Source organism: Puma concolor, chromosome E1 (assembly GCF_028749965.1).
Source record: "Puma concolor isolate L17-30 chromosome E1, mPumCon1.1.hap2, whole genome shotgun sequence".
Taxonomy (NCBI): Eukaryota; Metazoa; Chordata; class Mammalia; order Carnivora; family Felidae; genus Puma; species Puma concolor.
The window spans coordinates 15,155,882-15,183,745 of NC_141680.1; the positions used below are offsets into that span (position 1 = coordinate 15,155,882).

The 27,864-nt window shown below is 41.6% G+C and overlaps 3 protein-coding genes and 2 non-coding genes across 7 annotated transcripts in view; 4 read left to right on the plus strand and 1 right to left on the minus strand.

Annotated features, from left to right (window-relative positions):
- The first annotated feature begins 481 nt into the window (after positions 1–481).
- TSR1 (TSR1 ribosome maturation factor) lies at positions 482–11,871 on the plus strand. The gene is made up of 15 exons (XM_086686344.1): positions 482–628; positions 1,046–1,149; positions 1,474–1,693; positions 1,810–1,944; positions 2,338–2,759; positions 3,764–3,923; positions 4,832–4,986; positions 5,245–5,441; positions 6,110–6,272; positions 6,615–6,725; positions 7,437–7,569; positions 8,907–9,023; positions 9,678–9,818; positions 9,923–9,997; positions 10,127–11,871. Exons 1-15 carry the CDS (start codon positions 532–534, stop codon positions 10,303–10,305), a joined length of 2,409 nt encoding a protein of 802 aa, XP_086542470.1. The 5' UTR covers positions 482–531; the 3' UTR covers positions 10,306–11,871.
- Positions 6,868–6,957, plus strand: LOC112855948 (small nucleolar RNA SNORD91 family). Its single transcript, XR_003223068.1, has one exon. It is a non-coding gene; the product is annotated as a small nucleolar RNA SNORD91 family (small nucleolar RNA).
- Positions 7,708–7,802, plus strand: LOC112855942 (small nucleolar RNA SNORD91 family). Its single transcript, XR_003223067.1, has one exon. It is a non-coding gene; the product is annotated as a small nucleolar RNA SNORD91 family (small nucleolar RNA).
- On the minus strand, positions 10,539–27,692 carry SRR (serine racemase). 3 transcript variants are annotated; one of them, XM_025917449.2, is made up of 8 exons: positions 27,445–27,545; positions 16,559–16,730; positions 14,177–14,303; positions 13,879–13,982; positions 12,364–12,483; positions 12,166–12,240; positions 11,201–11,410; positions 10,539–10,860 (listed from the first exon to the last, which is right to left on the minus strand). In XM_025917449.2, exons 2-8 carry the CDS (start codon positions 16,724–16,726, stop codon positions 10,645–10,647), a joined length of 1,020 nt encoding a protein of 339 aa, XP_025773234.1. In that variant the 5' UTR covers positions 16,727–16,730; positions 27,445–27,545; the 3' UTR covers positions 10,539–10,644. The 3 variants fall into 3 exon arrangements, 2 of the variants coding, with proteins under 2 accessions (XP_025773234.1, XP_086542482.1); XM_086686356.1 differs by lacking the exons at positions 13,879–13,982; positions 14,177–14,303; XR_015243932.1 differs by lacking the exons at positions 10,539–10,860; positions 11,201–11,410; positions 12,166–12,240; ... (2 more) ...; positions 14,177–14,303; positions 16,559–16,730 and adding an exon at positions 22,605–22,930 and having other exon boundaries at positions 27,445–27,692.
- The window catches only part of SMG6 (SMG6 nonsense mediated mRNA decay factor), a 230,829-nt gene continuing 230,587 nt past the window's right edge, over positions 27,623–27,864 (plus strand). Inside the window, exon 1 of the mRNA XM_025916024.2 lies at positions 27,623–27,808. Within this exon, the coding sequence (XP_025771809.1) occupies positions 27,721–27,808 (88 nt within the window). The 5' untranslated portion in view covers positions 27,623–27,720. The remainder of the gene's footprint in view (positions 27,809–27,864) is intronic.

The window sequence follows — 27,864 nt, forward strand, 5'->3', positions numbered from 1 at the left end:
GCGGGGGGCGCGGGTTGGGATAACGGTGATCAGCGGGAACTTGTACGGAGCCTTCCACGCGATTTTCCCTCTAGACCTCAGCAGGCCATAAGAGGAAGAAAAGATTGCTCAAAGTGGTAACACCTGCTGCTGCAAACTGAGGCGTGGAGTGCACAAATCTAGGTGACAGGAAGGGCTTAGCCCTCTTCCACACGAATGGAAAAACTTCAACAGCTGCCTAAGGTGATGCAACTAGATAGCGCAAAAAATGAAAATACAGGTAGCAAAAAAAGCCCTCCGGGGCTGAGAGGCTAAACCTCGAGTCTACATCCAGCTTTTTAAACCCCCCAGCCGTAGACCGCCGCGTGGGAAAAGTTTACTCCGCGGTTTTGCTGAGACGCCGGAGTCTTATTTCTGAGCCTGGTTGGAAGGACTCTCGCGAGAGGACGCGGTGAGCCCCGCCCCGCCACGGGGAGGGAGGGGCAAGGAGGGGGCCGGAAGCGCTCCGTCCGGCCCGGAAGTAGTGCTGACTAGGTACACGTGAGCGGCGGCATGGCGGCCCACCGTTCTGGCCCTCTTAAGCAGAAGAATAAAGCTCATAAAGGCGGGCGGCATCGGGGTCGGGGATCCGCGCAGCGGGACGGCAAGGGTGAGAAGATAGGGTTGGAGGAAGAAGGGTTATTTTAGATGTTAGCTGCTTTTCTTTGTGTGCAGACAGTTCCTATCTCCGGCCTGGACCGCGCGCAAAAGGCTCTAAGATGGGCGGAGAGGGTCCCCTTTCTGGACTCTCTGGTACCTTGCATAAGAGCCCTTTTTTTTTTTTTTTAATTTTTTTTTTCACGTTTATTTATTTTTGGGACAGAGAGAGACAGAGCATGAACGGGGGAGGGGCAGAGAGAGAGGGAGACACAGAATCGGAAACAGGCTCCAGGCTCTGAGCCATCAGCCCAGAGCCCGACGCGGGGCTCGAACTCACGGACCGCGAGATCATGACCTGGCTGAAGTCGGACGCTTAACCGACTGCGCCACCCAGGCGCCCCCATAAGAGCCCTTTTTAATCTTCTAGGCCGTCTAGCACTGAAGGTCCTAAGCAGGAAAGTGAGAAAAGAGCTCAGCAGAGTAGACCAGAGGCATCGCGCCAGCCAGCTCCGAAAGCAGAAGAAGGAGGCGGTGAGAGGAGCAGGGATTGGGGAGTGGTGTGGTTTCACAGCTGTTCTAGGCGGTAATGCCTCGAACTGAAAAATGTGACCCTGGGAAGGGGCCGGAGATGGAAAAATAATTCTCGGGCACAGGTCAGGCATGCAGATCTAGATTCATGCTAGGACATTCTTTGTTTTGGTGCAGGCTTCTGCCCACTCTCCCGGCCTACGTGCCTTTTACAAGAAAGATGCGGTGGACTGGGAGTGGGGAGTGGGGGGTAAGGAAGGGGCGTCCATACTATGGGAAATGCAATACTGAAATGAAGTACTGGAACATTGATCTTTCTATTCTCAGGTTCTGTCAGAGAAAAGACAGCTGGGCAGCAAGGATGGTCCTCCTCATCAGGTGCTGGTAGTGCCTCTGCATGACAGGATTTCCTTGCCAGAGGCCTTTAGGCTGCTTCAGGATAAGGACACTGGAACAGTACACTTGAATGAGTGGGGAAGCACCCATAGCTTTGTGCTGTTATGCCCCCGCTTGAAACATCGGTGGTATTTCACATCTGCAAGGCCAGGTTGGAGCATACAACAGTGTTTTCTATTGTTGTATTCTGAGTAGTAGTAATATTCTTTTAGTATGATGTGCTGGTGCCAAACACCTCTTCCCACTAACTTTGTCTTTTATCTCCAGGGGATCTGCACGCTGTGTTAGATATGGCTAAAGTGGCGGATACCATCCTTTTTCTCCTTGATCCACTAGAAGGCTGGGACAGCACTGGGGATTACTGCCTTTCCTGCCTTTTTGCCCAGGGCCTTCCTACCTATAGTAAGTGAGTTAGGAGTATTAGAGGTAACGGGGGGAAGTGAATTAGCATTTATTATGCATCTATAATTTTCCAGGCACTCTGTCTGACACTTGATACAGGAACACAACTGGTGGGTTGTATTTGGCTGGTGGCGAGTTGTACATGTATGGCTTAAGTTGGTCCATCATTTAGAAATTATCTATCAAGCTGCTTTTTATTTCTGGACTACTCTTTGCCCAGAGGAAGAAGAGTATGAACTTTGGTTTCACTATGAAAATTTTTTAGGGTAGTTCAGTGTTCAGTTTCTCAGTGATCTCTGGTCTCACAACTGAACTGTTAGCTTGTTTGTGAACTACGGTGGGGATTTACATGTGGTAAAGTAAGTAACAAAGCCCTTTCTCTCTTGCTCACAGCACTAGCTGTCCAGGGGATTTCTGGCCTCCCACCAAGGAAACAAATAGATGCCAGAAAGAAGCTAAGTAAAGCAGTGGAGAAGCGCTTTCCTGATGACAAACTTCTCCTGTTAGACACACAACAGGAGGCACAGATGCTGCTCAGGCAGTTGGCTAACCAAAAGCAACGACATCTTGCCTTTCGAGATCGACGGGCCTACATGTTTGCTCATGCTGCTGACTTTGTGCCTAGTGAAGAAAATAACTTGGTGGGCACCTTGAAAATCTCAGGCTATATTCGTGGACAGACTTTGAATGTAAATAGCTTGCTGCATATCATTGGACAGGGTGATTTCCAGATGAAACAGATAGATGCTCCTATAGACCCTTTCCTTTTAAATCCTAGAGTGGTCAAATCACAGGACTCTGGAGCTGCAATGGAGGTAAGAGTGATGTTCTTAAAAACTATGTGTTGTAGGGGTGCGTGGGTGGCTCAGTCGCTTAAGCGTCTGACTCTTGATTTCGGCTCAGCTCACGATCTCACGATTTGTGAGCTCGAGCCCTGTGTCAGGCTCAACGCTGATGGCACAGAGCCAGCTTGGGATTTTCTCTCTCTCCCTCTATCTTTGCCCCTTCCCCACTCGTTCTCTCTCTCTCTCTCCTTCTCTCTCTCTCTCAAAATAAGTAAACATTAAATGTTTTTTAAACGACTTGTAGATTTATGTGTAAACTGGTGTAGGATGTGAATAACATCAGAGGAGGTAGTCTGCACTCTTAGACAACTATACTAGCTTCTGGAGGTGACTGCTAGTTTGAAGTAAGACAGTAGTCAACTGAATATGTTGATATCCTGTATTCAGCACTTTATAGGTACCTCACATAGCAATTGGCTTTGAGTGTATAAAAGACACAAGATGCAGTCTCTTTCCTTGGACAGCCTAATTACATCAGAAAAAATGGCAAACATCAAAGATTGAAAAAGTGTGGTTGAGGGATAGAGACCTGCTGTGTAAGTTGAGAAAGTAGACTAGCAAGCTTCACAGAAGAGCTCAGACTTGAGCCAGGTGTTGAGATGGATGAATATGACTTATGAGATGAAGAGAGATGAAACTGTCGAAGAAGATAGAGACAACATGAATTTAGTCCCAGGGATAGATCAGATGGTTTCTTTGAAGAAATCAGCTTAATGGGAGTAAGGTAGGTAATAAATGTGTAGGAGTGAGAGCAGATTATGAAAGGCCTCAAAAGCAAGTAGAGGTATGGACTAAAATGCTAGGAAATTGAAATGGTTGAAAGATTTGACCAGTTGGGCTCACTGTTTCATTCTGTTTTTATTTTATTTTATTTATTTATTTTGAGGACTGTGTTATTTCTGAATCTTTTTGGTTACCATGTTAGATTTAGTAGATTTTGGGTAACGTTTGGTGTCAACTATTCTGGTTTTCAGATTTGTGCTATGGATGCTGTGGTTGATATGGAGGAAGACCTTAAGGTCCTAATGAAGGCAGACCCTGAAAGACAAGAATCTTTGCAAACAGAGGTTATCCCAGATCCAATGGAGGGGGAGCAAACCTGGCCCACAGAGGAGGAACTGAATGAGGCAAATGGTTGGTATTGGCAAACTTGTTTGTATTTCATATGGCCTAGAATTGTGCATTTTCTCTAGCTGCGCACAGGGTAGGGTGGGATGAGATGTATTTGGAGGTTAGTTTTCCCCTCTATCTCTAAAGGCTGTATGTTTGCACCAAGCAAACATTGGACATAGCTTTGCTCCATTTTTCAAAATTACTTGTGTTGTTGTTTTCTCATAAACAGATAAACAACTTTGATTTGTTGCAAAGCTTATTGGGCTGTGTAAGTGTCGCTAGTTCTGAGGCAGCTGAATTAAATTTGGAAGTAGTCTGTTCTACTCATAGTGTCTGCTAGAGTTTCTGGTGTTGGTAGCAATGTCTGGTATCATCTTGCCTAGGTGAGAATACGGGAGTAATAGGGGAAAGGTGTGTATGTGTACGTATGTGTATACACGTGTGTGCGTATATGTAAGTATATGTATGTATATACTTTTTAAATTTTTTTTTTTTTCAACGTTTATTTATTTTTGGGACAGAGAGAGACAGAGCATGAATGGGGGAGGGGCAGAGAGAGAGGGAGACACAGAATCTGAAACAGGCTCCAGGCTCTGAGCCATCAGCCCAGAGCCTGACGCGGGGCTCGAACTCACGGACCGCGAGATCGTGACCTGGCTGAAGTCGGACGCTTAACCGACTGCGCCACCCAGGCACCCCTGTATGTATATACTTTTTTAAGAGAGTGCGTAAGAGGGGTGGAGGGGAAAAGGGAAAGAGAGAGAAACTTAGGCAGTCTCTATGTTCAGTGCTGAACCCGACGCAGGGCTCAATCTCACAACCCTGGGATCATGACCTGAGCCAAAATCAAGAGTCAGATGCTCACCTGACTGAGCCACCCAGGTTCCCAGAGGTATATAATTTAACTTAACTCATTTGGGCTTCTACAGACTGCTTGAAGGAAAGTTCCAAGGTGGTAAAGAAGGTTCCCAAAGGGACATCCAGTTACCAAGCTGAATGGATTTTGGATGAGGATGGTGAAAGTGGTGGGGAAGATGAATATGATGATACAGAACATGAGGATTTTATTGAAGAGGAATCTCAGGTAAAGATATGAATCCTTAGGCCACTTCTGCGTACAGCCCCAAATGCAAGGCAAAGTGCAATCCTGACCTTGAGGGTTGTGTGTGATCAGTTTCCTAGGAATGACTTAGAGCTGCCAGAAGTGAGACTTTCTTTTATAACTTAATCTCTATTAGAATTGATACTGATTTTGACTAGGTGTCTAGTAAAACTAATTTACTTATAGTTTAATGGTCTTTAGGGTAGAGACGGGTGTGAAACTGTAATCTTTATTCTATAGGATGAGAGCAGTGAAAAGGAAGAGGAGGAAGAATGTGAAACTATGACTATAGGAGAGTCTGTGCATGATGATCTGTATGATGAGAATGTGGATGAAGAGGCTGAAGAAAAAATGTTGGAGAAATATAAACAAGAAAGACTGCAAGAGATGTTTCCAGATGAAGTAGATACCCCCCGTGATGTGGCTGCAAGAATTCGGTTAGTCAACAAGTCTAAAATCAGTGTTTTTATTTAAAATTCACGTGGCTCAGAAGTGTGTCAGTGTGATAAAAAAAAAACACAACACATTGTCCCCGTTTCTGAAGGGCTAACATTCTATATGGGAAGGTAAGACATACATACAGAAACAGTAATATGTAATCAAGTTCCAGACTGTGTGGTGCAGACTAACAATGTCACAGTACTTTAACGAAGGGGAAATACTAAGGTTAATCGGCAAGTGCTTCCTATAGGAGCTAATACTGAAAGTATAAAACATTTTGGGGATTTGAGGGAGTTTGGGCAAGAATAAAAGCGTGAAGATGTAGATGATGTCTTCCCTGGAGATGAGTCTAATTAAAGCCAGAGGGTTTACATTGGATATTAGGGATGTAATATTTTTGTCAAGGACCTTGTTTGCCAGGTTAAAGAGCCACTCCCTGAAGGAGCCACTCTAAGTACTTTGTCCTTTATCAGTGAGGGGCTGGGGTTTGGTTCTGAAATACTTGTTATGAGTTGTTTTGGAGTGTGGTTTTAGGCTGTTAAATTATTTTGAGAGATAGTGGGAGAATTTTTTTAAGTTAGAGTCTTAGCCATTTTAGAAGTGACTTGAGTGAAAAAGTAGCACCATATAAATTTGACTATTTTTTAAAATCTTCTTTATCTAGATTTCAGAAATACAGAGGCCTCAAGAGCTTCCGGACATCTCCATGGGATCCTAAGGAAAACCTTCCTCAAGATTATGCTCGGATCTTTCAGTTTCAGAACTTTACTAATACTAGGAAACGCATTTTTAAAGAAATTGAAGAAAAAGAGGTTGAAGGAGCTGAGGTATCTGCCTTACTTTGTCCATCCCTGTAATTTGCTGTTTGCCAAGGTGCCCTCTCCTTTATTCCTCCTCTTGGCATGAGTACCTTATTTAGTTTTGTGCTGCCCATAGCTGAATTAGAGGAGCCACTGAGTCACTGGTGAGAGTGATATTGAGAACAAAGAGGTATCAGATGTTAACTGAAAAGTTTAATCTGTGTAGTTGAGGCATCTGTGAAAGGCAGTTTTAAAGGGTGAGGATGGGCTTTAGGGTAGTTTAAGAGACTTCTGACATATTTGGAGAAATGCTTCATCATTGTCGAGACCTTAAGGGTAAATGATTATTTTCTACTTTCTTTTTGGCAGGTTGGCTGGTATGTCACACTTCATGTCTCTGAAGTCCCTATCTCAGTGATTGAATACTTTAAGCGAGGGGCACCCTTGATTGTATTTTCTTTACTACCTCATGAACAGAAGGTGAGTTAGTATTTTGTGGGAAATGGGGACTTGAGAAACTTTCCAACCAGTTTTGTATGATAGTCTGAAATTTTATGTGACCGACATTTTACTCATTGGGATGTAAACAATCTGCCTTTGGATGAAGAATCAGAGAATATGATGGTGAAGTCAATGATGGAGTTACACAACATGTCTGAACCTGTCTGAAGCATCTCAGTGATGCACTCTGAGTTCTGAGACTTCTCTGTCAGATTAGATTTTAAACCAAGGGTTGGCAGCCTTAAGTGGGGGGTGGGGGGGGGTGCGGGAAGGAGTGGTTGGGCCACGCGTAGGTCTCTTTCTTGATGGCCAGTACTCGTGTGTATTGCGTGTATGCGAGAGCTCTGGCCTTTGGTCAGTGGAAGAGTTTGGGAGGTAACTGTCCTGAATGAGTAGTTTTGAGGTGTGTGGTGAGTTGAGTGACTTGAAGGCACTGCATTTGTGGCAGATGTTGAGCTTCTGCATTGTTAGACACGGGAAGGTTAGCTAACACAGAAGGCTGCGTGAAAGCCCCAAAAACCAGCCTATATGTAACTTGAATGCCAGTTGTTGGTAAAGGTAAAAGGTAAATCTTATTTACTGTAAATGAGTATTAGAGCGAATTTGGATCTGCTAGTTTAGTTTGTCTTCTTTCAGTTTAGGCTGCTCTATTCCAGATAGGAAGGTCTGTTTTTCTTATGTGGTTCCCAGATGTCAGTACTGAATATGGTGGTGAGCCGGCACCCTGGCAACACTGAGCCTGTGAAAGCTAAGGAGGAGCTGATCTTCCACTGTGGGTTCAGGCGCTTCCGAGCCTCACCTTTGTTCTCTCAGCACACTGCAGGTAAAGCAGTGGGAAAGATTCTGGGTTCTTGTCCATCTTAATGTCTTTTGGGGGGACTATTGATTTTTAGTGCGGGTGTGTAGAATACACAATTTCAAACTCTGGGTTTCTGGGTTAAGGGTATTTTCACTACTCTGGTCTAGGAGCCAATGATGTTTTTATTCACGATGTCTGAACCTGTCTGAAGCATCCCAGTGATGCAACCTCTGTGTGGTGCTGAGGCTTCTCTGCCATGAGTATTTGTTCCAAAGTGGTTTTGAATGGGAGTTGGTGGCTCTATAAAATGGTGTCACAAAGTGTAGAACCCTTGGCATCTGATGGCCGGTGGCAGTGTGGGTGAAGGATAGGGGTGGCCCACAGTTGGGTAAAACAAGTATGTGGCTTCTGAGATGTTGGGATAAGATGTTGAAGAGTGGTGACCAGGGACACTTTTATGGCAAAAATGATTGGACTCCTATACATTAGGAGTGGGAAGATATTTGGAGGCTTCTGAACATTACCACACACACTCAGCTTTCAGCAGTGGCTGGAGGAAGATGATGAAGGCAGTATTAATGGGTACTCTGGATAATTTCTGTTCTTACTAGCCATATGTTAATCAGCTATGCTATCTAAATGAGGAATTATCTTCTCTTTCCCTTAAAATATTTTATTTCTCTGTAAATTCAGTATTAAGCAGGAGGGAGAGTTGCATTGAAGATAAAAGCAGAAGCTCAGGTAGTCCTCAAGATCAGAGATCAGCTAAGTATGGCCCTTAGGCCAGATCTGCCCCACTGCTTGTTTTTGTTAAATAAAATTTTGTTGGAACACAGTTGTGGGTTGTTGGGGTTTTTTTTTTCCTTCTTTTTTCCCCCTTTTTTTCTCATGTGTTGTCTGTGGCTGCTTTTTTGCTATAGTGGCATAGCTGAGTAGTAGTTGGAACAGAAAGACTGTATGGCCACAGGCCTAAAATACTATCTTGCCCTTTATAGAAAATATTTGCCAATTCTTGCTCATGACTACAGGCTTTTGATTTAGTGGAGGTGTTTTCTGTAAAGCATTGCTTCCTAAACAAGGTAGGGATAATGAGTGTCAGAATCACCTGGAGAACTTTTTCAAACCCCAAATATAGTCCAAGCTCCAAGATTCTGCCTCCCTGTTGAAAAATCACTGTGAAGGACTGAGTTGTATCTCACAGTTGTATTGAAGTAGGAAAATATTTTGAGAACTAGTGGGGCAAAGAAACATAAGTTGCCTTAGATTTGAGTTGCAATGATACAGCTTTTCACAGGCTTCTGGATTACCTATGGCTTCTCAAAATGTTTTTACTTTTTATTTTTTAACCCTTATTATCACAGCGGATAAACATAAATTTCAGAGATTCCTGACTGCTGATGTGGCCTTGGTAGCGACAGTATATGGCCCAATCACGTTTCCTCCTGCATCTGTACTGCTTTTTAAACAGAATAGCAATGGTAAGTTAAGTTCACAGAGGTGAACAGACCTGTAGGTCCTTAATAGGTTTTTTAAAATTTTTTTTTTTTTTTTCAACGTTTTATTTTATTTTTGGGACAGAGAGAGACAGAGCATGAACAGGGGAGGGGCAGAGAGAGAGGGAGACACAGAATCGGAAACAGGCTCCAGGCTCTGAGCCATCAGCCCAGAGCCTGACGCGGGGCTCGAACTCACGGACCGCGAGATCGTGACCTGGCTGAAGTCGGACGCTTAACCGACTGCGCCACCCAGGCGCCCCAATAGGTTTAAAACTATTTCCTGTATTTAGATTTGAGAGTCATATGGTATGAAGAACGTAATAATAGTTTTCAAAATATCCCAATCTCAGCCTCAGACTGGGTCTGAGACAAGGATGACAAACGGAACTTTATCTTGCTTATAAACCATAGCCAGTTGATAGGTGCTGCTCAGACTGCTGTATTTAGGATAGGTTCTCACAACAGGCGTAGAGGGAATATCATTTAATGATCTTTGCATGGACCCAGGAGGGCAGCATAATATATCCTTACTTTAAGGTTTCTCTAAAAAGATCTTGTTTGGGTCTTTAAGTGGACGGGGGCAATCAGTGAAGGCTTTGGCTTGTAGACTCCTGTTGCTCTGCTTTTGCTGCATAGGAATGCACAGCCTCATTGCCACAGGCCATCTGTTGTCAGTGGATCCAGACAGAATGGTCATCAAGAGAGTTGTTTTGAGTGGTCATCCTTTCAAAATTTTTACTAAGATGGCAGTAGTGCGCTACATGTTCTTCAACAGAGGTGGGTGTGAAGGATGGGATCAGATTGCCTTTGTGGGGTGAGGGTTGAGTTTACCCTTTGTGGGTACATGTTTCATCTTGGTCTTCTCTTTGTTTCTTTCTAAGAGGATGTGTTGTGGTTTAAACCAGTGGAACTGAGAACAAAGTGGGGCCGCAGGGGACACATCAAGGAGCCTTTAGGTAAGAGAATGTGGGATTTGGTACCTTGTCTAGGTTTCTCCAGTGCTACTAAATGACTGTTGGGTTAGAAGACTACTGCTTTAACGTTTTCTATTTTAATTTGACCAACTTGCTCTGTTTTCTTTCTAGGTACTCATGGCCACATGAAGTGCAGTTTTGATGGGAAGCTAAAATCTCAGGACACAGTACTGATGAACCTCTATAAACGAGTTTTCCCCAAATGGACTTATGATCCATATGTACCAGAACCAGTACCATGGATGAAAAGTGAGATCTCTTCAACAGTGCCTGAGGTGGATATGGAGTAATGGATTCACTGGGATTCTGTCTCATTGCTGCTAGTTAGCACTCTAGGGATGGGATCCTACAGGTTGTAATTGGACAAAGTTTGTTTTCTACTTTAGCCTAGAGGTCTGCTGCCAGTTTTGGCAAAAGGCTTTTCTTGGCCCTGATAAGTTGTCTCAGTAAACTATGGATGTTTTTCTCTTGCTACTTACTTAGTAAACAAAACAAAACTATTACTGAAACATCCACTTTCCAGTAGGATTTTGAAAGCTGTTTAAGAGGGGAAGATAGGAAGTTAAAGTAACCAAGAAACAAAATTTCCAAGTATCTCAAGACACTGAATCCCATCTCTTTTGCATAAACTAAACAGAAACAGATTGATAAGGAGCTGGCCTTTCAGCCTGCTTCACCCAAGTTAGGGAGGTTAAGTCTACATTTCCGCCACTGAGTACAATACAAATGTTCTTCACTTCTGGGGAAACTGTTTGAAAATGCTGAGACAGCACAGCGGCCACTCCAACACCAGCTGTAGGTTCAATAAGCAGTTTCATCCTCTCCCACACCAGCTGGGTTGCATACTGTTGGTATGAAAAGGAGTAAGAATTAGTGAAATGGGAGAAGGAGAAAGAGCCTCGTTGGTTGGCCTTTACAGTTAAAGGCCAGATGGGGTTATATGCCCAGTCTGAATTTTCTTCTTGGCCATATGTATATGCTTGCCAGGGAAGGGCAGGGCTTTTTTCCCATCCTTACTCTGCTTCTGTTGAGAGGATTGTCTAGTACATCTGGGGCACCCTCCTACATGTCATGAAGTCATCTAGTCAAGTCCCCAGGGAGTCAGTTTCTACTTAAAACAGAAGATTCTTTTGCCTAAGAAGTTGATCCATTGTTTTATATTTTCCTTTTCTATTGGAGCCTCACCTTAATTTCATCCTCTGTGACCGTGAAGACATCATCCACGAGGTCCCTTATAATAGGCCAGGTGTTTAAGCCAATGCTGGATTTGACACCATCTGCTATGGTTTCTGGAGGATAGGGATTGGGGGTCAGTTCCCCTTTCAGCTTGGACTGGTAGCAGTCATCTGCATTCAAGGGTTCAGCAGCATATACCTTCACGCTAGGTCTCAGAGCCTGGGAAGAGGAATATTAGATATTTTACAACTAGCCACAGCATTTTGCTTTGCATGCGTGCAGTAAAATAGGCAACATAGGTAACACATTTCTGTTAAGTAAGAGCCTTTCCTTTGATTGATGTAATGAAAATAGACCTTTAAGCATTTTAAATTGTATCCCTAATACTGGCCTTAAGTTGCTTAGATCATATCTGGTTCCATTGATAACTTGGGGAAAGAGTAGCCCCTGGATAGTGGGTTGTTGAGGTGGAATTCAGGGAAAGAACTATGAGGGTGTCACTCATTGTAACTGCTTTTGTGCTGTCCAGTTGTTATGGACTAAGAACAAGGTAGTGAGGCAGAGAAGAGCCTTCCATTTCAAGTGCCAAGGGATGATGGGAAGGAATAGCAATTGGGAGGAATGTTGAACCAAGTATCCATAGTGTAGTATGATGTAAAATAAAATTTGCTATGCCTGAAGTGGGGAGTCCTCCAGAAGCTATTTTCTTTCTTTCTTTTTTTTTTTTTGAAGCTATTTTTCTTTCTTTTTTTTTTTTTAGGGTTTATTTATTTTTGAGAGACAGAGACAGAGCATGAGCAGGGAGGGCAGTGGGAGAGGGAGACACAGAATCTGAAGCAGACTCCAGGCTCTAAACTGTCAGCATAGAGCCCAGTGTGGGGTTCAAACTCATGAACTGTGAGATCATGACCTGAGCGGAAGTTGGATGTTGAACCAACTGAGCACCGAGGCACCCCCAGAAGCTGTTTTCTTACCTTAACTGTAATTGCTATTCCAGCAACCATTCCTCCTCCTCCTACAGGAACCACCAGTGCATCTATCAAGGGTATCTTTAGTGAAAAGAACGTAAAGTATAAATAGGTCTATCAATAACCAGTTTTATATATATGTAAAATAGACTACAGCCAGATATCAGCTTTACCAGTGGTTAAACAAGAATTAACAGCTCTCACCTGGTTTAGCACTTCCATGGCAATCGTCCCTTGCCCAGCTATCACTGCAGGCTCCTGGTTGGGATGTACCATGATGCCTTCTGTTTCTTCCAAAATTCTTCTTGTAACATTTTCTCTGGACTGAAAGAGTACATTAATGTAGCTCACTCCATTTATACTGAATAGAGTTCCCAACAAGTTAGATTCAGTCATTTAACATTTTATTGGCCATCCTTATTTCAGACTATTTTTGGGCACTGGGGATATAACCGTGAACAAAATGATCATTGTGCTCAGTGGATTTATGTTCCAATATGGTGGGAAGGGGTGCATATAAGTAAATATATGGTATGTCTAACTGCTATGGAGAAAAGTAAGTTTGTTTTCGATAGGGTGCTCAGGAAGGGCCTCTGGTCATGTGACATTTTAATAGGTTTGAACAAGTCTTGTGAATCTCCAGAATATTCCAGGAAGAGAGTAATCGCAAGTGCAAAGACTACAAAACAGAAGTGCTTGGCCTTTCTGAGAAAAGGCTAATAAGTTAGTTTGGTTGGTGTGGAGTGTTTGGGGGACAGTAATAGTGGGAGATGATGTCAGATATGATTGGAATGGGCCATTTCATCCAGGTGTTAGATAATTGTGTGAATTTTGGTTACTACTGTGTGTGAGAGAAACCACTGGAGGATTTTCAGCTGACAAGAGACAAGTTCTAACTTATTAAATGGATAGTTCTGCTTGGTCTCTAGAAAACAGACTAGTGGGGCAAGGGTGGAAGAAGTAGAGAAACCAGTTAGGATACTGTATCTAGTTGAGAACTGATGTTGGTTTGAATCAGGGTGTTGATGGTAGAGGCTGTTAGAAGTAGTTGGATAATGGAAATGATTTGAAAGTAGGACTAAGATTTGGATGTAGGGTGTGGGAGAGTTCTCAAAGATGACTTCATTTACTTTGAACACCTAGAAGGATACAAGTTGTCATTTATTGAGATAGAGAAGACTGGAAGAGGAGCAGTTTTGGGGAGGAAGTTCAGGAATTTTTTTTTTTTTTTTTAATGTTTATTTTTGAGAGAGAGAGAGCGAACAGGGGAGGGACAGAGAGAGGGAGACGGGAGACAAAGAATCCCAAGCAGGCTCCTCGCTGTCAGCACAGAGCAGGGGTCAAACTCATGAACCGCAAGATCACTTGAGACGAAATCAAGAGTCAGACACTTAACTGACTGAGCCACCCAGCTTCCCCAGGAGTTTGGTTTTAGAGTACATTTGAGATGCCTATTAAGACATTCCGAGTGGGAATATCAGGTAATTGTTGGATATACAAGTCTGGGTTAAGGGCAAAGATCAGGACTGGAGTTAAGAGTATAAGTGATATTTTAAACTCGTAGATTAATGATGTCACCTGAGTGAGTATAGAGAAAAAGTTGGGCATGTTAACATTGAGAGATGAAGAGGAAACATAGGAGACAGAATAGCCAGTAAGCTAGGATGAGAAGTTTCATTTGACAGTCAAGGTGACACTGAGCACTGCCCTCTTCTTTACCTCATCACTGTGTTCACTGTATACTATGGAGGCTCCATAGGCTTGTATTGCCAATTTTTTACAGTTGGGAGCTGTTTGGGGCACCACAATGTAAGCAGGAATCCCTGGGAGAGAGAACCATGTGTAGTTAGTACAAATCAGAATTTAGAATAGAAACTTCTGTCAGTTTGCTTATATAATCAGATAGGAACTTGGAAATATCCTTCCCACAATTATCACCAGTCTCACTGGGAGTAAGAATACTTTTCCACTCTTATCTGATGATCCTACCCAGTACCCTGAGAAGTTAATCAAATACCTTCCAATTTGGCAGCATAAGCAAGAGCCTGGCCATGGTTTCCACTGCTGTGAGTAACCACAGCTTTGGGCTTCTCTTCTGAGGTGGCAGGAATCAAGCCTTTGATTGCATTAAGGGCACCACGAATCTGGAAAAGGATGGTGAATCCATGGATTTGATGGAAAAGTTTCTTTTTAAAACACCAAAGAGCTTTCATGAGTTTTCTCTTCCTAACACCACACATCCATTCCATCACGAAATCTCACTGATTCTACCTCAGAAATATCTCATGTGTCTTTGCCACTACCTTGGTGAAGCTTCATTTCTCAACTTGCATTGTATCAAACCTCAACTGATCCTCCAAGGCTCATTCTCTAATATTTCCACTAGATTATGAAATTGGCCTTTTTAAAATTAGTTTTTTGTTTTTTTGTTTTTAATTTTCAGAGAGCTTGAGCAGGTGAGAGGGGCAAGGGAGAGGGGGCGGAGAGAGAATTCCAGTCAGGCTCCACACCTAGCACTGAGCCCGATGAGCGTCTCGATCCCACGACCCTGGAATCATGACATGAGCTGAGATCAGGAGTCGTTGAGCAACTGATTGAGCCACCCAGGTGCCCCTGAAAGTGACCTTTTAAAAACAAATGTTGGGGCGCCTGGGTGGCGCAGTCGGTTAAGCGTCCGACTTCAGCCAGGTCACGATCTCGCGGTCCGTGAGTTTGAGCCCCGCGTCAGGCTCTGGGCTGATGGCTCAGAGCCTGGAGCCTGTTTCCGATTCTGTGTCTCCCTCTCTCTCTGCCCCTCCCCCGTTCATGCTCTGTCTCTCTCTGTCCCAAAAATAAATAAACGTTGAATAAAAACAAATGTTACCTTTTTTCATTGACTGGCTATTTTGTAAGAAGTACAGATTCCTTGTAAGTTGTGGTCTTTCTAAAACATATTTCCTGCTTTCGTCACTGTTCTAGCCATCCTAAATTGCTTCCAGTTTCCCTCCTACCAGGTTAGCCCATACCCCCGTACCTCTCAGCATGCTGGTACCCCTAAGTCTAGTTCTTTTCCTTCATTCCTTGATCTGGCTAAAAGTGCTCACCTGTAAGACTTGGGTCAAACAGCATTTGGTTCAACTTATTGATCTCCCAGGCAGAATTAGGCATTTCAATCCATGGCGTTTTATTTGTATCTGTCTTACATTACTTGTCATTAACCTGTTTGTTGACTAGCTTGTCTTCCCTTGTAAGTGTGGATAATAGCACAAGACCTACTGTATATATGTGTGTATGTGTATATATATGTTCCTAGTAAGTGAAAATAAGTGTTTGATGTCTAATGAATAAAAAATAAAACCATAGCAGAAGCAAAGGGCAAAAGAGAATAGTGTTTTGTTTAACATAAAAGTGCTCATTAATGGGTGGGGAAAAAGGTCCTAAAGCTACCACTTAATGGGTACTAATACCTGTCAGGCATAGGGCTAAATGCGGCTTTCAGATTTTTAACTGAAAGGATCTTAAAGAAGCTCAACTGTCAGAAATTATAGTAGCGAATCAACACAGAAGTTTAACTTTTTAAAAAAATTTTTTTAAGTTTTTAAAAATTTAATCTCTACACCCATGGGGCTCAATCTCACAACCCCCAAATCGAGTTAGTTGCATGCTCTTCTGACTGAGCCAGCCAGATGCCCCCAAAAGTCTATCTTTTATGCAAAGGGAAGGCTCTGACATATTTTATAGAAAAAGATCTTATTGTGTGAAGGTTTAGCCGGGTTTAGATCTTTTATATTCACAATAAGGTATCAAGGAATAACAAGCTGACACACAGCGAATGCCTAAACTAGGTTATATACACAGTGATCACCCTTGCCCATTTTGCCTTGCAATAATCCAGGTTAATGTCTGTTGTCTGGGTTTAATCCCGAGTTACCCCTTCTCAAATACGCTCTAGTTTGGACAGTAAAATATATGATCACCCCAATTATAAGAAAATTTGAGATTGGGGAGCCTTGGTGGCTCAGTCGGTTAAGCATCTGACTTTGGCTCAGGTCATGATCTCCGGATATGTGGGTTCAAGCCCCACATGGGACTTGGTGCTGACAGTTTAGAGCCTGGAGCCTGCTTCGGATTCTGTGTCTGCCTCTCTTTCTGCCCCTCCCCTGGTCATGCTCTTTCTTCTCTCTCAAAAATAAACATTAAAAAAAATAAAGAAAATTTGAGATTAAGTAAATGTTCAAGTGGCTTGTAAACACTGATGCTAAGTAACCAGGACTTGATCAAAGGAAAATTTCTACAACCCTTTTTCTTCAGCTATAAAAATAGTTCTACCTGTTTTACTGGGTGGTCAGGAGGATCAAATAAATGTATATGCAAAAGGGGTTTGAGAAGATAATGATACACTAGCAAAAGGGATTGTTACCTTAAAAGATCCAGTTTTCTGGAAGAGTTCACATTTGAAGAAAAGATTGCGCCCTGTTACTTGATTCAAAATGAAGCTTGTTAGCACTGGTGTGAGGTGGATAAAATCTTGAATGTTGACACGAGCTTTCTCAACATCAGCAAAGGAGATGCAGTACTGAGCACACATGGTTCTGAAATCCAGGAATCAAAAAGAGGTTAAAGCCTGAGACAGTGTTTAATGAGAAGATTTTGAAAATGGCTTACAGACCCATAGAATGTGTAACAGCAAGAGTGAACCATAGTGTAAACCATGGACTTTGGGTGGTAATGATGGGTAATACAGGTTCAATTGTAACACCACCACTCTGGTGGGGGATGTTGGTAATGGGGGGAAGGGGCTCTGCTTTTGTGGGGGACATGGGATATATAGGAAGTCTCTAATTTCCCATCAATCTTGCTGTGAACCTTAAATTACTCTTAAAAAAATCTCAAAAAAGAGGGAGGAAAAAAGAAAATGTACAATACAGGAAAATATACCTGGGGCCTGTGATGTTAATGGAACTGTTTCCAGTACTGGGGCTCCAGAATCTCTATAGAAAACTTGTCTTGAAGCTGACTTAACTTTCTTTTATTTTTTAAAAATATTTTTCTACATTATCTGACTTTATTTATTTTTAATTATTTTTAGTTTTTTTTAATTTACATCCAAGTTAGTTAGTGCGATAATGATTTCAGGAGTAGATTCCAGTGATTCATCCCCTATGTATAATACCCAGTGCTCATCCCAACAAGTGTCTTCCTTAATACCTCTTACCCACTTAGCCCTTCCCTCCACCCATAGCCCTCAGTTTGTTCTCTATATTTAAGAGTGTCTTATGTTTTGTCCCCCTCCCTGTTTTTATATTATTTTTGTGTTCACCGGTTTTGTATTTTAAGTTCTCATATGAGTGAAGTGATACGATATTTCTTTCTCTAATTTCGCTTAGCATAATACCTTCTAGTTCCATCCACGTAGTTGCAAATGGCATTGAAGCCGACTTTCTTAGTAAATGTGTTAAGGTTTTATTTATTTATTTTTGTTCTGTTGTTTTCTGGTGAAGCTTTATAGGAAATAATTGGTGGTGATTTTTGAAGGCTTAAAGCTCACCCCTCATACACACCATCCGTTTCTTGGCACTGTCATTGGTCTCTACATTTTCATAATTGTGAAGTTTGAATGAACTGTGTTCAAAATGCTATAAATTTTTATTTAAAAAATATTTAAGGAGAAAAATTGCTTGCAATCTTACCATTTTGATAAATTATGTTCATTTTCCAGCTCCTGTTTTTTCAATATACATACATTATATGACAGCTAAAAGCATAGATAACATTTTGTTTACCCCTATTCCAGTTGGCTCAATTTCTTTAAAGTTTCTTTAGTTACTACTTTAAAGTTACTTTAGTTACTTCAATAACTTATGCTTCCATTTTTCACTATTTTTATTGTAGCATTTAAACATTAAGTTTCTTATTTTTCCTTATTAACAAAAGCAATGCATGTCCAGTGTAAAAAACAGAATTTGATCTGTTTCCTCCTCAAAGACAATTGCTATCTAACTTCTGGGATTTATCTTTCCAGGCCCACACACCTATATAAACAAAACTTTTTTGACAGATTTGATAACTTGCCTTTTCTTTTTCACTTTCTTTTTTTTTAATGTTCATTCATTTGAGAGAGTGAGTGGGGAGGGGCAGAGAGAGGGGGAGAGAGAAACCAAAGCAGGCTCCATGATGTCAGTGCAGAGCCTGATACAGGCACGAACCGTAAGATGATGACCTGAGCTGAAACCGAGTCCAGATAGATATTTAACCAACTGGGCCACCCAGGTGCCCCTCTTTTTTCTATTCTTTTTTTTTTTTTTTTTAAGATTTTATTTTTAACCTCTATACCCAGCGTGGGGCTTGAATTCATGATCCTGAAATCAAAAGTCCTATGATCTGAGCCAGCCAGATGCCCCTAGCTTGCTTTTTCTGAGACAATATGTGAATCTTTGCTTATCAATAGATATACAACATTTTAGATGGCTACTTCTTTTCACATAAATACCATAAAGTTTTTTTTGATGGGGGGGGGGGGTGGAATCTATATTAATGTAACAAAGAGACCTGTTGCAAGATCTTTTTGTCTGTATTTGTGTTTTGGGTAGATTGTGCCAAATGTATTTTGCATCAAAAGGCATGCACACTTATAAGACATTTGATACCCATTGCCAAACTGACTTCCAGAGGAGTTGTAGATTATATCAGTTTACATTCCCAACAGCAGTTTCTAAGGAATGCCCTTCTTCCTTCACCCAGTTGTGTCATTTTTAATCTGTCAATTTTTAAAATTTATTTTTGGGGGAGAGAGAAAGCAGGAGGGGGCAGAGAGAAAGGGAGACAGAGAATCCTAAGCAGGCACCATGCTGTCAGCACAGAGCCCTGCACATGGCTCAAACCCACAAACCGTGACAGCTGAAATCAAGAGCTGGACACTTAATTGACTGAGCCACCAAGGTGCCCCTTAGTCTGTCAATTTAATGAAATATGTCTAGTAGTTTGAATTTATATTTGTTAGTGATTGGACACTTTTTCTGTATATATTTATTGGCTACATTCTCTTGTGACCCTAACACACCACTTACCCAATCAATTTCCTCTGAAATGCCATGTTTATCAAAGATTAAATTTCTATTAACACTTGGGAGCTTTCCTGGACTTTGTATTTTGTTCCACTAATCAGACTGCCAATTCTTTTTCCAGTTCACTGTATTAATACGTTCTTCCATGATTATGCCAAAATGTATTGGCTTTTCTGGTTAAACCTCTGACCTTTTTTTTAAAAATATTTATTTATTTTGGGGAGACAGCATGTGAGGGGGAGGGGCAGAGGGAGAAGAGAACAGAAGATCTGAAGCAGGCTCTGTGCTGACAGCAGGGAGTCCAATGCGGGGCTTGAACCCATGAACTGTGAGATCATGATCTGAGCCAAAGTCAGATGCTTAACTGACTGAGCCACCCAGGCACCCCAAACCTCTGTCTGACTCTTGATTTCAGCTCAGGTCATGGAGATAGAGCCCCCAGTTGGGGGCTCTAAGTAGACAGCACAAAGCTTGCTTGGGATTCTCTCCCTCTCTCTCTGCCCCTCCCCTGCTTGTGCACATGTGGGCTCTCTCCCTCTCAGAGGAAAAAAAAAAATGTATTGGCTTTTCTCACACATTTCTTCCATAAACTTTCAAAATCCTTTATCAAGGTTGCCAGAAAATCCAGTTTAAGATATACAAATGAAGGGTATCTGAATGGCTCAGTCGCTTAAGTGACCAACTCTTGATTTGGGCTTGGGTAATGATCTCACAGTTTTAGTTTGAGCCCTGCATTAGGCTCTGCACTGACAGGGTAGAGCCTGCTTGGGATTCTGTCTCCCTCGCTCTCTGCCCCTCCCTCACTCGCACATGCTGTCTCAAAAATAAACATTTTTTAAGAATATGCAAATGAAGTGGGGGCATAATTGACATTTAAAAATACTGAGTCTTGGGGTGCCTGGGTGGCTCAGTGGGTTAAGTGTCTGACTTTGGCTCAGGTCATGATCTCACGGTTCGTGGGTTCTAGCCCTGTGTCGGGCTCAGTGCTGTTGGCTTGGAGCCTGGAGCGTGCTTCAGATTCTATGTCTCTCTCTCTCTCTGCCCCTCCCTCACTCATGCTCTGTCTCTTTCAAAAATAAATAAATATTAAAAAAAAATTTTTTTTTAAATAAAAATACTGAGTCTTCCTATCCATGAGCATGGGTGTCCTTCAATTTAGTAAAGCCTTTGTTTTAGGTTTCTAAGTAAGATTTTCATTATTTATGTCCTGTGTAGATCTGATTAAATTTATGCTTAAATAGAAAATATTTTTGTTGCTTTTGAAATAAGGTATTTTTTAATATTTTTTTGATTGCTTACTGATGATATATATGAAAGGTAATAATTTCTGTATATTTATCATGTAATAGGATACTTAGATTACCTTGTTAGATATAATAGTTTTATAGTTTATTCTCCAAACGACCATGCTATCTGTAAATAAAGATGATTTGTCTTTACCTTATAAGCATACCTCTGGTAACTTTTTCAGTAACTTCACAGCTAATTGGTTTATCTGGGTTTGCTGCTTTCTCCTGAATTTCAGTAATTTATATTTTTTGGGGGGAAATCATCTAATTTAAAATTTCAAATGGGTTAGTATAACGTTGAACATATTGATATTTCTGAGCATTTTTCCTATCTGGTATTCATTTATTCATCCAATCAAATATTGAGCACCTCTCTGTGTCAGATATTTGATCTGGGGATACAGTGTTAGAAAAATAGACTTGTCATTGCTCTTAAAATTTATAATCTAGTGGAGAGATATTTACAAATATTGATAGGTGGTATTAGGGAAGTGTGTTATGATAGGATACTACTATAATGGGAAGTTATGTAGATCAAGGATGAAGGAGATTAAGGAAGGTCCTGTATGGAGAAGTGAAATTTAAGTTATGACCCATAAGGTGAATGGGGAGAGTAGAGGGAAAAGTGTCTCAGGTGGAGGGAATATGTGTGAAGGCTTCAAGGAGGAAAATAACTTGGCATATTCCAGAAACTAAAAGAAGGCCAATGTATCTGAAAATAGTGATCAAAGGGGAGTGTGATAAGAAAGAAAGAGTGAAGGTGGCAAGGTCTACATCATAAGTGACCATGGCTCATGGATTTTTTTCTGAAGAGCAACAGAATGCCTTTGGATAATTCTGAGCAGGTAAGTGACATGTCAGAATTTGTATTTTCAGAAATTCACTCTGGCTCCATTGTGGTGAATGAAAAGGAAAGAAAGAAGATTGGAATCAGTCCATTTAGGAAGTACTGTTGTCTACATGAAAATCCACAGGTGCTTGGATGGTGCAAGTGAGGGTAGAAAAAATAATCATTCAAGATGTATTTTGGAAAGACAAATCTGATTTTAAAATGGGAAAAGGACTTGAATGGACATTTCTCCAAAGAAGATATAGAAATGGCCACAAGCACATGAAAAGTTGCTCAACATCACTAATCACTAGGGAAATTCAGATGAAAATCACAATGAGATACCACCTTACACCTATTAGGATGATTACTATTAAAATACAAACAAGTTGGGGCGCCTGGGTGGCGCAGTCGGTTAAGCGTCCGACTTCAGCCAGGTCACGATCTCGCGGTCCGTGAGTTCGAGCCCCGCGTCAGGCTCTGGGCTGATGGCTCGGAGCCTGGAGCCTGTTTCCGATTCTGTGTCTTCCTCTCTCTCTGCCCCTCCCCCGTTCATGCTCTGTCTCTCTCTGTCCCAAAATAAATAAAAAACGTTGGAAAAAAAAACTACAAGTATTGGGCAGGATATGGAGACACTGGAGCTTTAGTGTACTGTTGCTGTTCGTGGAAATATAAAATGGTGCAGCTGCTATGAAAAACAGTATGGTAGTTACTCAAAAAGTTAAACATAGAATTACCATATGATCCAGCAATTCCTCTTCTGGGTATATACCCAAAAGAATTCAGAGTGTTTCAAAGACGTATTTGTATACCTATGTTAGGAGCAGTAGGATTCATAATAGTCAAAAGGTAGGAGCAACCTAAGTATCTATCAACAGATGAATGAGTAAACAACATGTGGCATATACATACAATGGAATATCATTCAGCCTTAAAAAGGAAGGAAATTCTGACATGTTACATGGATGAATTTTGGGATATTATGCTAAGTGAAATAAGCCAGTCACAAACAAATATATGATTACATTTATGTGAGGTACCTAGAGTAGTCAGATGCACAGAAACTAAAATGGTGGTCGCCAGAGGCTGGGGGGAATTGGAAGTTGTTAAATGGATATAGTTTCAGTTTTGCAAGATAAGAAGAGTTCTGGAGATTGGTTGCACAACGTCAATGCACTTAACACTACTGAACTGTACACTTAAAAATGGTTACGATGGTATATTTCATGTAATGTGTACTTTACCACAATTAAAAAAAAACCACACACACACACACAAAAGAGATACATTTTGGAGATTATAATTAGGACTCTTGGTTGCAAGTCACAGAATCCCAATATGAATTGGCTTAGGCACAAGGTGGAGGTGACAGCATTTACTGGCTCACGGAATCCAAGAAGAGTTGAAACATGGGAAGGGCAGGAATATGGAGCTTCAGGAACAACTGGAACCAGGGACTTGAGATTTTTCCAGGACTTTCTCATTGTTTCTCACGTCTGCTGTTTTCTGCATGTTGGCTTCATTCTTTTTCATTGCAGACCAGCTGGTTCCACATGGCAGGACATTTGGCTGCTGACAGCTCCTGTGTTTTACATTTTATGGTTTCCACACTGGAAAGGGATTTTTTCCTTAGTTTCAGTTCAAAAATTCTGGGTAAGGATTCTGATTGCCACATCTTGGCCCAGGACCAGCAGTCAAGGGTGTGAAGTCATTTAAGATAATACTATGCAACAGTCAGAAGAAATTACAGAAACATGAAGAAGAAACAATGATTTCTATGACACAGTATCAATTATGCACATTTAAGACATGCACATGAAACTATTCAAAGATACATGTATATTCAAAGACATATATCAAACACATTAGACTGGCTACCTAAGAAGGGGGGAAGGAACATAAGTAACTGGTTTGAAGGGAAAAAAGATAAAATGAGAAAGGACTTGTTGATGACAAGGTGGACGAATAGCATGATTGCCTCAAATCTCTGCACCTGAGGGAAAAATAGCAAATGAAATAAGAAAAAAAGGAAAGACAAAAAGAAAAGGTACTTCCAAGTGAGAAGGGGGGGGGGGCACTTTTCAAGAGAAAAGGTGAGAATGTTGGGGTAATTAATTCCATAGCTGTCCACTGCAGAAATAAAAGAGACATGTCCTGATATTGGATTAAATGTGGGGAGTGGGGGAGGGGTAGGTATTAAGGGTAACTCCTGGGTTTTGACTTAGATGATGGCATAATTTACTGATATAAGACTGGTGAAGAAACAATCCCGAGATCAAGAGTTGCATGCTCTACCGACTGAGTCAGCCAGATGCTCCTGAAGTGTGTCTATTTTTTTTAAGTTTATTTATTTTGAGAGAGTGAGAGAGAACAAGGAGCAGAGAGGGAACAGAGAGAGGGAGAGAGAGAGAATCTCAAGCAGGCTTTGCACTGTGAGCGAGGAGCCCGATGCAGGGCTTGAACTCACAAACTGTGAGATCATGACCTGAGCCAAAATCAAGAGTAGGACACTTAAACAACTGAGCCACACAGGCACCTGGAAATGTGTCTATTTTTAATGTCTGTTTTATTTCTGAAGAATGAACTCTCCCATTTATTTATCAAGTGCTATTCTTTTTCTTTTATTAATCTCTGATTTCATCTTTATTTCTTCCATTTTCTACTCTTGTTTAATGCTTAGCATATTATTGTTCTTTAAAAATCTTAAGTTCTTAAAAGTTTTTATTTAAATGAAGTTTTTAATTTTAATTTCAGTGTAATTAACATAGCGTTATATTAGTTTCAGGTGTACAATATAGCGACTCAACAATTCTATACATTACTCAGTGCTCATCAGTATAAGTATACTCCTTAATCCTTCTTCATCACCTATTTCACCCATTCTCCCACCCACCTCCCCTCTAGTAACCATCAGTATGTTCTCTACAGTTATGAGTCTGCTTGGCCTCTTTTTTTTTTTTTCCATTTGCTCATTAGTTTCTTGAATTCCACATATAAATGAAATCATGTTATTTGTCTTTCTCTGACTTATTTCATTTAGCCTTATACTCTCTAGCTCCAACTATGTTGTTGCAAATGGCAAGATTTCATTCTTTATGGCTGAATAATATTCTATTATGTATTTACACACATATACATACACATATACGTGTGTGTGTATACACACACGCACGCGCACACACACACAATATCACATCTTTCTTCTCCATCTATCGATGGACACTTGGGCGGCTTCCATAGTTTGGTGATTGTAAATAATGCTGCAATAAACACAGGGATGGTGCATGTATCCCTTTTGAATTAGTCTTTTTGTATTTTTTGGGTAAATACCCAGTAGGGCATTTACTGGATTGCATCCTTTTAAAATTAGTAAGGGGCGCCTGGGTAGCTCAGTTAAACGTCCAACTTCAGCACAGGTTGTGATCTCGCAGCTCAGGAGTTCCAGCCCCTCGTAGGGCTCTGTGCTGACAGCTCAGAGCCTGGAGCCTAATTCAGATTCTGTTTCCCTCTCTCTCTCTCTCTCTCTCTCTGCCCCTCCCCTGCTCGCATTCTGTCTCTCTCAAATATAAATAAACATTAAAAAACAATTTTAATTAGTAATAAAAGCACTCAGGCTATAAATTTTCCTCTGAGTACTGCTTTAATGATACATTTTATTATGCAATATTTTCATTAATTTTAATTTTTAAAGAATCCACACTCGTAGCTTTATTTTTTTGACCTAGGAATTATTTAAAATTTATGTTTTAAGAAAATTCTAAGTGGGGCGCCTGGGTGGCGCAGTCGGTTAAGCGTCTGACTTCAGCCAGGTCACGATCTCGCGCTCCGTGAGTTCGAGCCCCGCGTCAGGCCCTGGGCTGATGGCTCAGAGCCTGGAGCCTGTTTCTGATTCTGTGTCTCCCTCTCTCTCTGCCCCTCCTCCGTTCATGCTCTGTCTCTCTCTGTCCCAAAAATAAATAAAAAACGTTGAAAAAAAAAAGAAAATTCTAAGTAGAATTTTGCTTAATTTGTGGTTATTTACTTCTAGTTTTACTACTTTGTGCTCAGCAAACGTGACCTGTAAAATTTTTGGTTTTAGAAATTGAATTCCTCCCTTTCCCATTATCCAAATGTTTTTTGTTTTTTGGATTACCCATATGTGACCAAATTCCTACTATAAGAATTAAAAACATAGAACTATAAAGATGTTTCAATCTCTCCCATTAAATCTACTCTCTTCTACAAAGACAACCACTATAATTAAAGTTTTGTTATGTACATAGTTCCATACCTTTTTGGATGTATTTATAGAGAAATATACATATGAAAAAATTTTTTTTGCTGCAACCCGATAAAACCATACTCTATATATTGTTCTGCAACTAGCTTAAAATTTTTTTAAATTATACATCTTGCTGTTACATGTCAAACACATTTGAATTTTTTAAACTCAGAAGCTTTCAGGGCGCCTGGGTGGCGCAGTCGGTTAAAGCGTCCGACTTCAGCCAGGTCACGATCTCGCGCTCCGTGAGTTCGAGCCCCGCGTCGGGCTCTGGGCTGATGGTTCAGAGCCTGGAGCCTGTTTCTGATTCTGTGTCTCCCTCTCTCTCTGCCCCTCCCCCGTTCATGCTCTGTCTCTCTCTGTCCCAAAAATAAATAAACGTTGAAAAAAAAATTAAAAAAAAAATAAAAATAAACTCAGAAGCTTTCATTGTAATACAGGTCTAACTATGATTGTTCATTTATTTTTACCTTGGTATTTCATGAATGCTTTAAATCTGAGGGCTAAATTTAAGTCTTAAATTCAAATTTTTTCATCAACTTAGTAAATTTTCTTCTATTATTTCTTTGATAACTGATCCTTCTCAGTCAGTTCCATTATGACCTTCCGGAACTTGTATTTATTATTAGTTTTCTGGATCCATTCTCCATGTCTTCTATTCTTGTTTCTTATAGTTTTATGTTCTACTTCCCTTCTGAGTTCTGGTAAATTCTCTTGAGTTGTTTAAACTTTTGGCATATCTCCTCTGCGGTACACTGTTGCATTAATTTGGCAATCATGTTTTTCCTCTCTAAGAAAGTATTGTTCAGATTGGTTTTCCATTTTTTGAAAAAAATTGATGCAATGTCCTAACTCCAATGTTAAAATGGCTAGGTTTTAATATTTTTTTCTTATTTTGTTCCTGTTTTAAAGATTGCCATTTGCTCTGACCACTCAAATCAATTTCCTTCTTTTGAATCATTGAATCTCTTCACATATCTTTTACCTTTCTCCACCTGCTTAACCTTCTGGTGGCTAAATCTGTGTCACATAATAGGGACTGAATTAGTTCTATCAGAGATTGTTCAAATCTTTTAGGCCCAGTCTAAGGAATAAGAATGTGTAACTATTCTTTGATGGTGTAGAGGTCCAACAGACTGTGTGGGACTGGTAAAGAGCAACAGGTGGAGGGAGTTTCACCACAGTTCTGAATAGGGGCTCAGGAACAAGAAGTTAAAGTACCAGTCTTCTGATCCAGTTACATTTTAAAGATGAAAAAAACAAAACAAAACAAAAACCCCAAAAAACAAAAACAAAGCAAAACAACAACCACAACCACAGAACCAGGGAAGTCAGCTAATTCTCCCAAAAATCCACAATGATACAGAACTTCCCAAATCAACTTACAATACCTCGATTTACTTCCACACAATCCCTTCCCTCAGCAGAAGCCAACTATACTGTATTTTTAAAAAGTCAGGAGGAAAAAAAGAAAAAAAGTCAGGGGTCTCGGGGAGGTAGTCCGCCATAAAGGAAAAGACATAAATGAAAAGACTTGATACTCTGGTAGCTAACCATTGTGTCACCCTGGTCAATTTGCTACGGTTCTCTAGGATTCAGTTTTCTCATCTACAAAAAAGGAGGGCGGGGTGCAGATAATAACTGCTCTTACAAGAGCTTAAGGTCCCCAAGTAAAAGACTGGGGCGCTAGTCCAGGCCTGTGGCGGGAGACCCTGGCCTAGGATGACTGGAGGCCGGATTGTGGGTGTCTCCGTCAGCCCAAAGTCCCGGTGTCCTCGATGGCCACCACAGCTGCAACAGCAGCCACTGCCACGAACGCCCGCCTGGCCTGGCCTGGTTTGGCCCGGTCTGGCCTCTCCTCACCTCACAGGCGCCGCGCTCCCAACTCCAGCCTCAGCTCACCTTCCCGACCACACCTCTGCGCACGCGCAGCGCCCGCCTCCCCAGCCCTCTGGAGTGGCTGAACTGGCGTTCAGAGCTTTTCCTCCCTGTGCGGCCACCGTCGTTAGGGGAGGAGGGCGGGAGGGGGCGGGGACACGGGTGGGAGGTGGGTAAGCGCGCGCACCGCCCGTCCGTCGTGGTTTCCTGGCTGCGCGCGGCGGTGGCGGAGTGGCTGCAGCTGTAGCAGCAGCCGCGAAGATGGCGGAGGGGTTGGAGCGTGTCCGGATCTCGGCGTCGGAGCTGCGAGGGATCCTGGCCGCTCTGGCTCCGCAGGCCGGGAGCAGAGGTGAGTCGCACCGCCCAGCTCCTGGGCTGGGCCTGCCCGCCCCGCCTCCCTCTCCT